The 15,055-nt window shown below is 41.5% G+C and overlaps 2 protein-coding genes across 2 annotated transcripts; both read right to left on the reverse strand.

Moving 5' to 3' along the window:
* Positions 1–8,958: 8,958 nt before the first annotated feature.
* LOC114137143 (tripartite motif-containing protein 16-like) lies at positions 8,959–11,024 on the reverse strand. Its single transcript, XM_028005715.1, has one exon. It carries the CDS (start codon positions 10,959–10,961, stop codon positions 9,294–9,296), a length of 1,668 nt encoding a protein of 555 aa, XP_027861516.1. The 5' UTR covers positions 10,962–11,024; the 3' UTR covers positions 8,959–9,293.
* Positions 11,025–11,625: 601 nt separating this feature from the next.
* Positions 11,626–13,789, reverse strand: LOC114137144 (tripartite motif-containing protein 16-like). Its single transcript, XM_028005716.1, has one exon. The coding sequence runs from the start codon at positions 13,722–13,724 to the stop codon at positions 12,063–12,065; it is 1,662 nt and encodes a 553-aa protein (XP_027861517.1). The 5' UTR covers positions 13,725–13,789; the 3' UTR covers positions 11,626–12,062.
* Between the last annotated feature and the right edge of the window lie 1,266 nt (positions 13,790–15,055).

Below are 15,055 nucleotides of genomic sequence, written 5' to 3' on the forward strand. Positions count from 1 at the left end.
TCCACGCATCATTGTACAAACTACAGCCTTGTACAATGAGCTTGTGACTATACAGTAACAATCTGAAGTTTTTAGCTAAGTGTTTGGAAACTAGCTAACGAGCTAGTATGGTGTAACCCTGGTTAACATAGCCTTCACTAAATATCAGCCTTTTCATAAAATCGCTATAAAATGGATAAATAGGCAAAACATAAGAAAATAAATGAGAATAAATAGGTCTTAAAATAGTTAAAAATACAAAATAATTATAAACATTAGGAATGTTGTATTGTTATATTTTTTGCCAGCAATTAAAATGGTGAAGTGTGAGTAAAATTAGGCCCTCCCTCAAGAAGAGCAGCACAGTACGCAGGACCTGCAGAATCATTAACTCCCAGAATGGAGACCAAGGATAGTCATCCTCCAGAAGACCTGCCCCACCCATGGCCTTATTTAAAACATTTCTTTGAAATAACTGGGTCAAAAAACGCTTCCTGGAGATTCCAATGCCGCCTTTGCCTTCCCCGAAAGCATGAAATTCTATCTTTCAAAAATTCACCATCAAATTTGAAAAAACATATTGAGGTAAGTTAAGTTGCTAAATGCTATCGATGTTAAATTAATTTGTGTTAGTGAAGTTTTATGTAATCTTAGCAAGCTTTTTGTTGAACTCGACTGCAGTAAATAAATACGATTACTGTATATTGTTATAAGCTAGCATGAACTTGCAAGTAACAGTGATTACTGCGGTCGTGATCACGTCTCCCGCCATGAATGTTACATATAAGTTGACGCTAAACTCCTTCACGTCCTGGTTATTGAATAAATGTTAGCGCCATTAAAATAATCTCCATGTAACAGTTACAGTCATATTCAATAAATTAGAATATGGGTTCCAATGAGACGCAATTGTCGCAAGTCCGGCGACATTGGCGGACATTCCCGCCCACAGAGTCAGCCGGACCCCCCCTGCCTGGAAGGTGTTCATTGTCAGCCCCTTTCTGTTAAGAGTTCTCTCAAAATAGCTGGCAAAAAAGTTAAGTTCATGTTTTGTTAGGACGAAAGACTAGATGTTTCCAAATCGCTTGATGTTTGTTAGGTCAGTTTAAAGTCCCTTTTTTCAGGGAAACAATTTTCTTTTGAACATGTTTATTTTGAATTAAATAAAACATTTCAAAGGTATAATAATTTCTCTCATTTTGCCTAATTACATGTAACCCTGCAGGTCATCCCTGGAATTCTGATGCATAGAATAAAATATCTAAATCTAAACTGTCACAGGGGGTAAACACAATTAAAACATGCTTTATCTGCAGCATTGCTCATTAAAATGGTACATTACTGATTTATTAAAACTAAATACGATAGGTACACTTAATGACATTATATAAGCCGTTAGGTATTATGGTCGGCAAGTACTTTTACTTTTAATACTTAAGTAGTTTTAAAAGCTTGTATTTTCTTTTACTTAAGTAAAATAATAATGTGGTACTTTGACTTTTACTTGAGTAAATTTTTGTCTGTGTATTTGTACTTTTACTTAAGTACATTGTATGAGTACTTTCTCCACCACTGTTTAAAAGATAAAAAACTGTAAATCAAAATAGATTAGCAATATTGACTTGAGCTTAAATAGAAATATAACCTAAGTTAAATAAATAGTATCCTACAATACTTAACATTAGGTTTAAATTTGAAAACAGGGATTAAATCAAATATTCTGAAAGAAACAGGGAAACTATTTTGGATTGAGTTTTGTGTTAAATGTATGTCAACTGTTTGTAATATTGTTGTTTCTTTTCTTTTCAACAAATAATAATCCGGCAGTTTAAATTTATACACCAACACATTTCACTGCTCCTGTAGCAGAACCAGCACCGGTCTTATTGTGTGTTCTAGTTACTGGAATCACTTTGTAAGTGTTACGTTAGCTAAATGGTTAGCTAACTAAACACAACTAAGTGCTAACTAGCTAAGCATTTAGCTAGTTAGCTTGCTAAATATTTAGCTAAAAACTAAAGATTTAGCTAAATATATAATTTGCTAACTATTTGAATCTGAAACTGTGACATTTCTAAATTAATGACTAACATGATGGAAAATATGAACCCCCAGTTTTTCACAGGACAGGCTACATAACCCAAAAATTGCTTTATTTACTTTTCTCTAACTTTACTTTATATGTCATGTTCAAAAACATGACATGAAAGTCGGACAGAGTCGTCGCACCTTTGACTGTAATAAAATAAGTTGTCATTAGAAGGTGATTGTGGAGGCCTGGGCCTGTAAAGCTGTGCTGCGGTAAAGGTGAAACTCTAATGTTTGTCATTCATCATTAGATTATGCAGAGGGTAATTAAAATATCCATCAATATTTGCCAGGCCATATGCCACAGGCTCCTCTGCTGAATTCTAACAGCTGAATCAGGAGGGGGGGTGAAACTCGTCCTTTGGCAGGTATCTCCCTGATGCTCTTAACCATCTGTAGACGCTCAGCCATAATGTTTTGTTTATGATAACGGCGTTCATTCAACACAGGCTTCGGTACAAAGTGGCACAGTTGAGCCTCAGCCCAGTTTTTTTTTTTTTTTTTACCGCTGGCAACGAGCCCGCCCAGCACCACTCCTGCTCTTCCTCCTCCTCTTCCTCTCTACATGTAATGACACCAACGAACAATGAGGCAGCAAACCAAGCTGCCCCATAACGCGGCGCATCTCCAGTTTTTTTTTGTTCCGAGTTTCTATTTCCGTGTGGATTACTATTTGCTCTCAGCCTCAGATATGTTTCGTCTCTGAGCTGAAAAAAAAACCCTCTAAGCTCAACACTTCTTGTCCAAAGTCTACAACAGCCACTTCAAACACTTGGGGCCTCAGATGATTTAAAGGAAATAAATTTCCGACAGAAGACTTTTTTTCATCTTTTCCTGCTGCCCGGGGCTCTTAGCGGTGAGCTGTGCTTGTTAACCCAGATTTAGATCTCCGTCCTGTTGGAGCCCATAAAAGAATTATGGATTTATGTAACACAGAGCGCAGGGCAGCCACGTGTCTCAGTTCTGTCTGTCGACTCTGTCCCCTTGTCTCCTGTCCAGTTTCCAGTCGGACGGTCCCTTTAGGAGCCAACAGGAGGCTCCGTCAACACCTGAGGCTCCTCATCTGGACTAATGATCCGACCGCACACCACAGTACGACACGTCCAGAAGTTTTAAGCGTCATACCTCAGATTTATGATGGAATTAACTTTCCTTCTTCGCAGACACTTTGACTTTCAGACAGAAAGTTATGGAGGAGGAAAAGTATTCCTCAGAGTGCTAGCTTTTTCTTTTTTTTTTTCCTGTTTGACTTTGAACTTCTTTTGGCCCTCATTTCATTAATCGACTCCTGACAGCCAAGGAGTCCTGCTCACCTTCATGGTTTTAGATGCTGAAAGGAGACGAGTGAGATGTTCTAAAATCAGACAAAAAGTCTTGAGTGCTAAATTACCAAAATGATAAAAGTATTGCTAAACTCGGCAGGGTCCTGGAGGGTGCATGGGAGTTCGCCCAACCAGTCTACATGTGTTTTGTGGACTTGGGGAAGGCGTTCGACCGTGTCCCTCGGGGAGCCCTGTGGGGGGTTCTCCGGGACTATGGGGTACCGGGCCCTTTGATACGGGCTGTCAGGTCCCTGTATGACTGGTGTCAGAGTCTGGTCCGCATTGCCGGCAGTAAGTCGGGCTCGTTTCCGGTGAGAGTTGGACTCCGCCAGGGCTGCCCTTTGTCACCGATTCTGTTCATCACTTTTATGGACAGAATTTCTAGGCGCAGCCAAGGTGTTGAGGGGATCCGATTTGGTGGCCTTAGGATCTCATCTCTGCTTTTTGCAGACGATGTGGTCCTTTTGGCTTCATCAGATCGTGATCTGCAGCTCTCGCTGGAGCGGTTCGCAGCCGAGTGTGAAGCGGCCGGGATGGGGATCAGTGCCTCCAAATCCGAGGCCATGGTCTTGAGCCGGAAAAGGGTAGAGTGCCTTCTCCGGGTCAGGGGGGGTGTCCTGCCCCAAGTGGAGGAGTTTAAGTATCTCGGGATCTTGTTCACGAATGGGGGAAGAAGGGAGCGGGAGATCGACAGGCGGATTGGCGCAGCGTCTGCTGTCAAGCGGGCGCTGTACCGGTCCGTCGTGGTGAAGAGAGAGCTGAGCCAAAAAGCGAAGCTCTCGATTTACCGGTCGATCTACGTTCCCACCCTCATCTATGGTCATGAGCTTTGGGTCATGACCGAAAGAACGAGATCGCGGATACAAGCGGCCGAAATGGGCTTTCTCCGTAGGGTGGCTGGGCTCTCCCTTAGAGATAGGGTGAGAAGCTCAGTCATCCGGGAGGGACTCAGAGTAGAGCCGCTGCTCCTTCACATCGAGAGGAGCCAGTTGAGGTGGCTTGGGCATCTGGTCAGGATGCCTCCTGGACGCCTCCCTGGTGAGGTGTTCCGGGCACGTCCCACCGGGAGGAGGCCCCGGGGAAGACCCAGGACACGCTGGAGGGACTATGTCTCTCGGCTGGCCTGGGAACGCCTCGGGATTCCCCCGGAAGAGCTGGAAGAAGTGGCCCGGGAGAGGGAAGTCTGGGCCTCCCTTCTGAAGCTGCTACCCCCGCGACCCGACCTCGGATAAGCGGAAGAAGATGGATGGATGGATGGATAAAAGTATTCATACCTTTTGGAAGTTAAGCTTCACTAACTTCTTGAATGGATTTTCCTTGATGATCCTCTTAAGGTTACATTTCTCCTGGTTGCTGGAGCAACACTATTTCCACCACACTTTTTCTTTTCACTCAATTTTCTACAAATATTCTACAACTTTTTCCACAGTTTTCTATATTTCCACTACATTTTGGGTGTTTATCTGTAAACCAAGATCATAACATAAAGACTTGAAATATTTTACCGCATGTGTAAGGAGTGATTTTCACTTTCTGAGATGAGTGATGAAAAATATCAACCCTTTTTCTTTTTTTTTCCCAAGTGTCCTTGAAAATACATAGAAGTTCTGGAAGGAAACCTGTTAAAGATGACAAAGACTTGAGATTCACTTTCCAGCAGGACAGCCCCTATAAACATGCAGCCATAGCTGCAATGATTTAGATAAAACCAGATATTGACAAGTAGAAACACTGAAGAAGTCATGAATGATGCAAACTCCAAAACACAAAAAAAATGCGACAGAAAAACGCTGTAAACAATAAAAAATGTTCCAACCCCAGGAATTAGAAACAAAAGGGAAAAAAGCTGTAAATAGCAGGAATAGCTGGCATGAAATAATTCAAACTGGCTCCACAAAACAGGAGTCCTCCAGGCCACTAGAGGGAGTCTGGAGTGTGTGACTTTACCTATGTAAATATGGTTCTGTTCCATATTATTGCAAAAGACATGCGGTTTCTTTCTTTCTCCAACTTTCATCTGGACATTAAATCATGACATCCCGACATTACTGAGGGTCTGCTGCTCCCATATGATTTGGTGTTTGACTCCCCCTAGTGGCCTGGAGCAGTTCTGCTTTTTGGATCGAGTTTGCAGTGAGTTCCTATTTCCTGCGGGCACAACATTTTTTTTTCTTCTATGTTTGGAGTTTTTTGTTGTTGTTGTTGTTGTTTGCTGCGTTTTTCTGTTGCATTTGTTTTTGTGCATTTTGAAGTTTGCATTCATGCATTTTGCAGATCGTTTCGTTGTTTGTCCCAGACCGATTCTTCCATGAAGACCAGATTTGTGAGGCACATGATTAATATATTCACCATCAAACGTTTCTTCTCCTCCGTCTGATGAATTATTCCTTCAGTCGACCTGTCAATGTTACTCCTAAGTTTCTCTGTGTAGATTAGCTTAGATAGAATCTGACTGGCCAGTCACTACCAGCAAACACTCTCACACCATCCAACCTTCCTGTTGACCGCTGACATTATTTTGTTAGATTTTTTTTTTTAAATGAACAAAGCAGGAAGAAGGTTGATGTTTGTGCTGAGACGGAAACACATGGTGGATGGGGTCAGAGGTCAGGTGTACGATCTGAGGCTCGCACATACAAACACAAAATGCCGTAACCAAGAGGAGAAAGTGAGTTATCCTCTGAGTCTCATTCTCCAGACTGACTCAAAATGTTTGGGGAAACAAAAACACATGCACACACACCCCCACACACACCCCCATACACACTCCAACAGAGCAATGGGGAGACGAGCGTAAACTGGAAACCAACAGCACGTTTCCATCAATGTTATGGTCACCCTCCAGAGACAAACGGCATCGTTTCTAAACACACTCATACACGCGGATCCATACTAAGCTGACAGGAGGCGCAGGATGCAAACAGCTGGCTGCTGTCAAAGTGTAATGAGCACTTAATGAAAGAGGCTAATAAGGACTTAGCTTCAGCTGCGATTGGCTAAATGAAACGAGTCAGAAGAGAGCATCACCAGAGTCTGCAGACCGATAACAGCTTTGACCTACAGCTGCCTTCTAAAGCCGATCCAAACTTTCTGTGCGCGGCTCAAACAATGGGGTCAGAGCATCTAAACACACAGATCCTGTGTGTTTAGCAAATCTGAGCTTTGGAGGAAAGGGTCTGAAAAGCAGAAGAAAATAAATTTGTGCTAAGTCCAAACTGTAATCTATGCCTAGATGGGTTTCATTACAACATCAGTTCATACGGGGGGCGGATTAATGCAGGCCAGCAAGACTGAGTTACATTTCTTCAAGTTTGACACAAACTAATATCTGCCTAGAATCTAGAGTCTAGACTCAGTGGTTTTTACACTGAAACAAATAGAAATGTTTCACATCCCACATTCATACAGAACTATCCTTATATAGACTTAAGCTTTACAGCAGGTTTAGAAGATACATTGTGTCAAGCGAATGATTACCATGTAGCAGAAAAAGGACGACTAAAGAACGAGAACTAGGCCTGTCACGATAGCAAATTATGCTCAACGATTAATTGTCTCAAAAATTATTGCGATAAACGCTAATATTGTTTGAAGACCTTTTTACACTGATTTAATGGAAATGATGTAATAATGCATGTGATTTCCTGCCAAAGATAGATGCACTTTATTTTCAAAAGAATACTAAACACTGGAACTGATAAACAAAATAAACAAAACAACCAAAAACAAAAACAAAATGCATTCTCAGTCTCCATTAACAAAAAATGTACTTGATAAAAACTAAACAACATAAAGCCAAAGTGAAAATAAATACTGCATTCAACCAAAAGAGTGCAGATTATGAAGTCTGTATATTATGTTGCCCTTCAGTAATAATCAGATTTAAATAGAGAAAATGGGCACATCGACTACCTGATGCAATAATTCACACTACATGATTTTTTGCTCCTATTTTCCCCTTACAACAATCTTAAAACGTTGGTCTTTCTAAGATTGTGTGGTGTGTTACGGTAGATCATCGTTGCCGCTCCGATCTAAATCAGGGGTTTTCCCCGACTGGGCGCTTTAACGCAGCCTGTTGAATGTGACAGGTAGCCAATCAGAAAGCCTGGATTTTCCTCCGTGTTTTCTGAGGGGAAATTACAGAGAGGAATCCCAAACAGCTGACACGGCACAACCCGAAGTCCAGTGGACATTGGAGATGATATGTGGAAACAACAATAATGTTTATTCAACATGCAAAGAATATAGAAATGACAAGGGGAGGAGTTGGAGTGAAATTGCTACCGCAGTTGATAAACCCGGTAACTTTTCAGCTGTTCTTCGTTAACGTGACGTAAACAGGTTATAATGATTTTCATTCGGACTTTACGCTGACACTAGCCACATGCTTTGCAGGTAGATTGCAGTAAAGCATTGATTAATGCCTGGTTTTAAAATTAGTTCACTGAACTTGTAGCCATTATTTTGTGCCCATTGTTGGACGCCACACGGCAGGACCGAACCCGATCGAACCGTTAAACCTAGGATTTCTGTCGGCTAATGTGCGGTCTGTCAGGTTTTGAAAATGGGCCGACAATCGGCCGACAGCTCTAAGATCGTGTCCTGTGCGCTGAGCTTTACACTGAGGAAATGAGGAAGGGAGGGTCAGTGGAGAGCACCGGAGTTGAGCCTTTTTTCATTGGTGTCATCAACAGAAAGAGAAAAAGGCCGGAAGAGACAATAATGCCGATAATTAAAATGAGGTTGATAGTTTTAATTTATCGTACGATTAATTGATTTACCGTTTATCGCGACAGGCCTAACGAGAACACAAAATGCATGCCCTGCTTTCTGAAAGGATTACAATGTTGTCATATTTTCCACACAACAGCATGTCCTCTGAGTTATTGGTGTGAGGTTTAAATCAGTAAGACAAAAGTTAGGTTGAAAAGAGAAAAGGTACATATCCTGCTGTTTTAAAGACATACAGAGTTATGTGTGAGAACATTTTCCTCAAAATATCAAACGTTCTCTGGTGAGTTTCATATCTGTCTTGTTTTAGGGTTGAAGAAGGAGGGAATAATTGAAGTTATATTTAGAGTTCTTCAAGAAAAACAAGCAAACAACCAGGGTGACGTTATTTTTGCACTTTCTTGATAATTAATATACTGCATTAATCTAATGAATATAGAGGTACATTGTAGTAAAAAAACAAACAAACTGTGAACCTTTCAAAATATTAGCCCAGTCAAAACTGTATCTCTCTCCTACCATGACAAACATTTAGGTAGTATTCCACAAATTCTAAAAATTTTGATTGCTGTATTATATATATACATTTTTAGATGTTTGAGACACTCTGAAGGAAATGTTTCTGAAATTTAGATGACAAAACTAACAATTTGTTGTAAAAATCAAGAAAAAAATCTTTCTACATTTCTCAGTAATTAAGCTGTTTTTTTTTATGAATCCAAAGAGTCAAAACATCAAACATTTATTCTGATCTAAATCTGAAGAATTGAGAAGAAATCAGCATCAGTTCAAAGTTTAAGTATCTTCTTTGGATCAAAATAAAGAAAAACAGAAACAAGTTCAGTTCACTTTAATAACTGATTTGAAAAAAAAAACTACACGAAAGAACCAGAAGCTACAGTTCTGGTTCTTCCTACCAGAAAATATATTAATAAAATATATTAATACAAAAATTAAAGATAAAATATTAAAGCCCAGAGAATTTTCGATTTTCATATGGAGAAATATTTTTCTGTCATATAAAAATAAAAACATCAGCAGTGATTTCCTTCATGGCTCCAGGAACACAGAGAACTACATTTACAATAGAAAAACCAAGAAGAACAGAACAGCAGAACACAGACATCAGAACCAAGAACCTGATCAACAATTAGAGAGAAAAGATTACATCTATTTTAGTTTACAAAACTCTGCAGAGGCTCCAGGGTTATCAACCAAAATTCCAGCCAGCAGTGGCTGAGTGAATGTGGTCTGGACTCTGTGGAGGAGAGTCATGGTTTCAGAGACTCTGTAGAAGGACAGAAGACCTGCTGTGTGATCCAGGAACACTCCTACTCTGGAGGAACCTGGACCTGAGATGGAGGTCCAATTGTTGTTGTGAAGAAAATTAAAGCTGTTTTGTAGACACACTAAAGCCCAAGATTTGTCATTAAATCCTAATCCACATTCATTCACTCTTCCTGCTCTGCTGATATTCTTGTATGTAACTGATATATGAACTTGTGTCCCGCTCCACTCCACCTCCCAGTAACATCGTCCAGTCAGATTCTCTCTGGTCAGAACCTGAGGCCAACCAGTGAATCTGTCTGGATGACTAGAATAAGACTGATGTTGATTCATCCATGTCACCTTCCTGTTCCCCTCTGATAGTCTCAGCCATGTGTTTGCTGTATTTGGATCCAGTGTGATTTGACATGAATACTTTAAGAACCCAGCTCTGCTCTTTGGTTCTGGTCCTGACAGTAGAACATCCACCTCAGTGACCATCAGTGAGTTGTTTGTCCGTTTGTCTCTCAGGATGTCCTGTAGTTTCTCTCTGAGCTCTGACACAGCTGCTGTCACGTCCTCAAAGTGTCTCAGAGGACGGATGTTGATGCTGGATGAGTGTGTAGAATCGCTGAGTTCTGGCAGTGAGGGGTATTTGAGGAGAAACTGGTTGTGATCCTGTGTGTGTGAGAGCTGCTCCAGCTCAGCGTCTTTCCTCTTCAGCTCAGTGATCTCCTGCTCCAGCTTCTCCTGAACATCTTTGACTCGACTCACTTGAGTTTCCTGCTGGGATCTGATCTGCTGCTTCACCTCAGAGCTTCTTTTCTGGAGGAGACGGATCAGCTGGGTGAAGATCTTCTCACTGTCCTCCACTGTTTTAACAGCAGAGTGATTGATGGCCTCCACCTCCTGTTGAAGCAGCTTCACATCGTTCTCTCTGTCCTGGATTCTCTGCTGGATGTTTCCTCGTCTCTCCTCCAGCTCTCTCTGCCTCTCAGTTCTTTCTGTTGCAGCTGACACTGAGTCATGACCTTTATGTTCCTCCATTAAACAGATGAGACAGACACACTTCTGATCAGTGCGGCAGAACATCTTCATCACCTCATCATGCTTAGAGCACATGTTCTCCTGGAGGTTCTTGTTCGGCTCCACCAGCTTGTGTTTCTTCATTGCAGGAACATCAAGATGAGGTTGGAGGTGATTCTTACAGTAGGAAACCAGACAGACCAGACAGGACTTGATGGCTTTCAGTTTTCTTCCAGTGCAGACATCACAGGCCACATCTTCAGGTCCAGCATAGCAGTGGTCAGCAGCAGCAGCTTGGATTCCAGTCTTCTTCATCTGCTCCACTAAAGCTGCTAACATGGTGTTCTTCTTTAGCACAGGCCTCGGTGTGAATGTCTCCCTGCACTGAGGGCAGCTGTGGATTCCCTTCTGATCCTCTACATCCCACTGGGCTTTAATACACTTCATACAGTAGCTGTGTCCACAGGAAGTAGTCACCGGATCCTTCAGTAGATCCAGACAGATGGAACAGGACAAAGTTTCACTGTCCAGCTGATTCTGCTCCATTTCTGCTCTCAGTCACAGTGACTGTGTGAGTTTCACTTCCTGAACACAGAAACCAGTTAGAGCTCTGATCTATGACTCACCTGTCAGTGTAGAGAGGCAGCAGCCAATCAGCTTCCACCTTCAGCAGATGTTTTCTCCACCCAGCTTCATGTGTTTGTAAGCAGAAAGAAGAAGGAGGAATATCAGGTTTTGATTCCAGGAGGAGGAGGAAGAGGAAGACTCTTATAGTGATAAAATTTAATGTTGGAACATCAACAAAATAGTTTTCATTTCAAACTCACTGAGTCACTGAAATCCAGGTCTTTAAAATCTATTCTAATCTCTACAGGAATGCCCACACCCTGTGTGTCTCTGCAGTGATGTGACAAACAGCCTCAGTAAACAAAAGTAGAGATTGAGGGATGTTTGTCTGTTAAAGCTGCAGTCTGCGGGAGTTTCAACCAGGCAGTTAGCAGAGTGAGCCGAATCAACTGTTTATTATTGCAATTTTTCTCAGTCGATTTCATTCCATTCTCAAATTTTTTAACATTTGCAAAACATTTTTCAAAATTATACAAGCAACAAAACATCATGGATTATTTGCTAAATCCAGTTTCTCTCTCTCAACATTCTTAGTTCATCTCTCAGAAGCACATTTCTATCAATGAACATGTCAGGGCCTCTATATGACAAGTTCTTTTTTAATTCTGTTTGGATAAAAGAGTCAAGAGTATTCATAGCCACTGAACTTACAACTTCCATATTTTAATAAATCAATCAAGTTTATTTGTGCAGCACATTTCAGCAACAAGTCGGTCCAAGATGCTTTACATGATAAAAACAGAAAATCACAAACTTATAAAGAAAACACCACACAGTCAACAATAGAACAAACGTTACATTTTGATAAGGCCATCACCAAAATCATACATATTAATATGTTGGCCAATGTGGAGAAGTATTGTTCTGTCATAAAAATAAAAACATCAGCAGTGATTTCCTTCATGGCTCCAGGAACACAGAGAACTACATTTACAATAGAAATATGAAGAAGAACAGAACAGCAGAACAGAAACATCAGAACCAAGAACCTGATCGACAATCAGAGAGAAAAGAGGAAATCTATTTTAGTTTACAAAACTCTGCAGAGGTTCCAATACCAACTGAAACTCCAACCAGCAGTGGCTGAGTGAATGTGGTCTGGACTCTGTGGAGGAGAGTCATGGTTTCAGAGACTCTGTAGAAGGACAGAAGACCTGCTGTGTGATCCAGGAACACTCCTACTCTGGAGGAACCTGGACCTGAGATCGAGGTCCAGATGTTGTGATGAAAACTAAAACTGTTTTGTAGACACACTAAAGCCCAAGATTTGTCATTATATCCTAATCTACATTCATGCCCACCTCCTGCTCTGCTGATATTCTTGTATGTAACTGATATATGAACTTGTGTCCCGCTCCACTGCATCTCCCAGTAACATCGTCCAGTCAGACTCTCTCTGGTCAGAACCTGAGGCCAATTAGTGAATCTGTCTGGATGACTAGAATAAGACTGAGGTTGATTCATCCATGTCACTTTCCTGTTCCCCTCTGATAGTCCCAGCCTTCCATTCACTGTATTTGGATCCAGTGTGATTTGACATGAATACTTTAAGAATCCAGCTCTGCTCTTTGGTTCTGGTCCTGACAGTAGAACATCCACCTCAGTGACCATCAGTGAGATGTTTGTCCATTTGTCTCTCAGGATGTCCTGTAGTTTCTCTCTGAGCTCTGACACAGCTGCTGTCACGTCCTCAAAGTGTCTCAGAGGACGGATGTTGATGCTGGATGAGTGTGTAGAATCGCTGAGTTCTGGCAGTGAGGGGTATTTGAGGAGAAACTGGTTGTGATCCTGTGTGTGTGAGAGCTGCTCCAGCTCAGCGTCTCTCCTCTTCAGCTCAGTGATCTCCTGCTCCAGCTTCTCCTGAACATCTTTGACTCGACTCACTTGAGTTTCCTGCTGGGATCTGATCTGCTGCTTCACCTCAGAGCTTCTTTTCTGGAGGAGACGGATCAGCTGGGTGAAGATCTTCTCACTGTCCTCCACTGTTTTAACAGCAGAGTGATTGATGGCCTCCACCTCCTGTTGAAGCAGCTTCACATCGTTCTCTCTGTCCTGGATTCTCTGCTGGATGTTTCCTCGTCTCTCCTCCAGCTCTCTCTGCCTCTCAGTCCTTTCTGTTGCAGCTGTGACTGTGTCATGACCTTTATGTTCCACCTCTAAACAGATGAGACAGACGCACTTCTGATCAGTGCGGCAGAACATCTTCATCACCTCATCATGCTTAGAGCACATGTTCTCCTGGAGGTTCTTGTTCGGCTCCACCAGCTTGTGTTTCTTAAATGTAGCTGAATCATAATGAGACTGAAGGTGTTTCTCACAGTAAGAGGCCAGACAGATCAGACAGGACTTGATGGCTTTCAGTTTTCTTCCAGTGCAGAAATCACAGGCCACATCTTCAGGTCCAGCATAGCAGTGGTCAGCAGCAGCAGCTTGGATTCCAGTCTTCTTCATCTGCTCCACTAAAGCTGCTAACATGGTGTTCTTCCTTAGCACAGGCCTCGGTGTGAATGTCTCCCTGCACTGTGGGCAGCTGTGGATTCCCTTCTGATCCTCTACATCCCACTGGGCTTTAATACACTTCATACAGTAGCTGTGTCCACAGGAAGTAGTCACCGGATCCTTCAGTAGATCCAGACAGATGGAACAGGAGAAAATTTCACTGTCCAGCTGATTCTGCTCCATTTCTGCTCTCAGTCACAGTGACTGTGTGAGTTTCACTTCCTGAACACAGAAACCAGTTAGAGCTCTGATCTATGACTCACCTGTCAGTGCAGAGAGGCAGCAGCCAATCAGCTTCCTCATTCAGTAGATGTTGGATCCACCCAGCTTCATGTGTTTGGAATCAGGAAGAAGAAGGAGGAATATCAGGTTTTGTTTGGAGGAGGAGGAGGTGGAGGAAGAGGTGATAAATATATAGTGATAAAATTTAATGTTGAAACATCAACAAAATAGTTCTCATTTCAAACTCACTGAGTCACCGAAACTCAGGTCTTTAAAATCTATTCTAATCTCTACAGGAATGCCCACACCCTGTGTGTCTCTGCAGTGATGTGACAAACAGCCTCAGTAAACAAAAGTAGAGATTGAGGGATGTTTGTCTGTTAAAGCTGCAGTCTGCGGGAGTTTCAACCAGGCAGTTAGCAGAGTGAGCCGAATCAACTGTTTATTATTGCAATTTTTCTCAGTCGATTTCATTCCATTCTCAAATTTTTTAACATTTGCAAAACATTTTTCAAAATTATACAAGCAACAAAACATCATGGATTATTTGCTAAATCCAGTTTCTCTCTCTCAACATTCTTAGTTCATCTCTCAGAAGCACATTTCTATCAATGAACATGTCAGGGCCTCTATATGACAAGTTCTTTTTTAATTCTGTTTGGATAAAAGAGTCAAGAGTATTCATAGCCACTGAACTTACAACTTCCATATTTTAATAAATCAATCAAGTTTATTTGTGCAGCACATTTCAGCAACAAGTCGGTCCAAGATGCTTTACATGATAAAAACAGAAAATCACAAACTTATAAAGAAAACACCACACAGTCAACAATAGAACAAACGTTACATTTTGATAAGGCCATCACCAAAATCATACATATTAATATGTTAGTCAATGTTTCATTTATTATGTAACCGGATGGGTTTTATTCTAGACTTAAAATAACTCAGTGTTTCAGCTGATTTGTTTTCTGGAAGTTTGTTCCAGATTTGTGGAGCATAGAAGCTGAATGCTGCTTCTCCATCTTTGGTTCTGGTTCTGTGGATGCAGGAGACAGAACCAGAAGACTGGAGAGGTCTGGAAGGTTGCTATGGCAACTGCAGATCTTTAATATATTTTGGTTAAATGATTTATAAACTAACAGTATTTAATAGTCTATTCTCTGAGCTACAGGAAGCCAGTGGGGTCATGTTCTCTATCTTTCTGGTTTTAGTCAGAAATCCAGCAGCAGCGTTCAGGATTGTCACATTACTGTCACAAACATAAATATATTGGATTGGAATTTAGTGTG

Source organism: Xiphophorus couchianus, chromosome 21 (assembly GCF_001444195.1).
Source record: "Xiphophorus couchianus chromosome 21, X_couchianus-1.0, whole genome shotgun sequence".
Lineage (NCBI taxonomy): Eukaryota > Metazoa > Chordata > Actinopteri > Cyprinodontiformes > Poeciliidae > Xiphophorus > Xiphophorus couchianus.

Coding starts and splice junctions, on each gene's coding strand:
- LOC114137143 (XM_028005715.1), bottom strand. CDS start 10,961: ATGGAGCAGAATCAGCTGGACAGTGAAACTTTGTCCTGTTCCATCTGT.
- LOC114137144 (XM_028005716.1), bottom strand. CDS start 13,724: ATGGAGCAGAATCAGCTGGACAGTGAAATTTTCTCCTGTTCCATCTGT.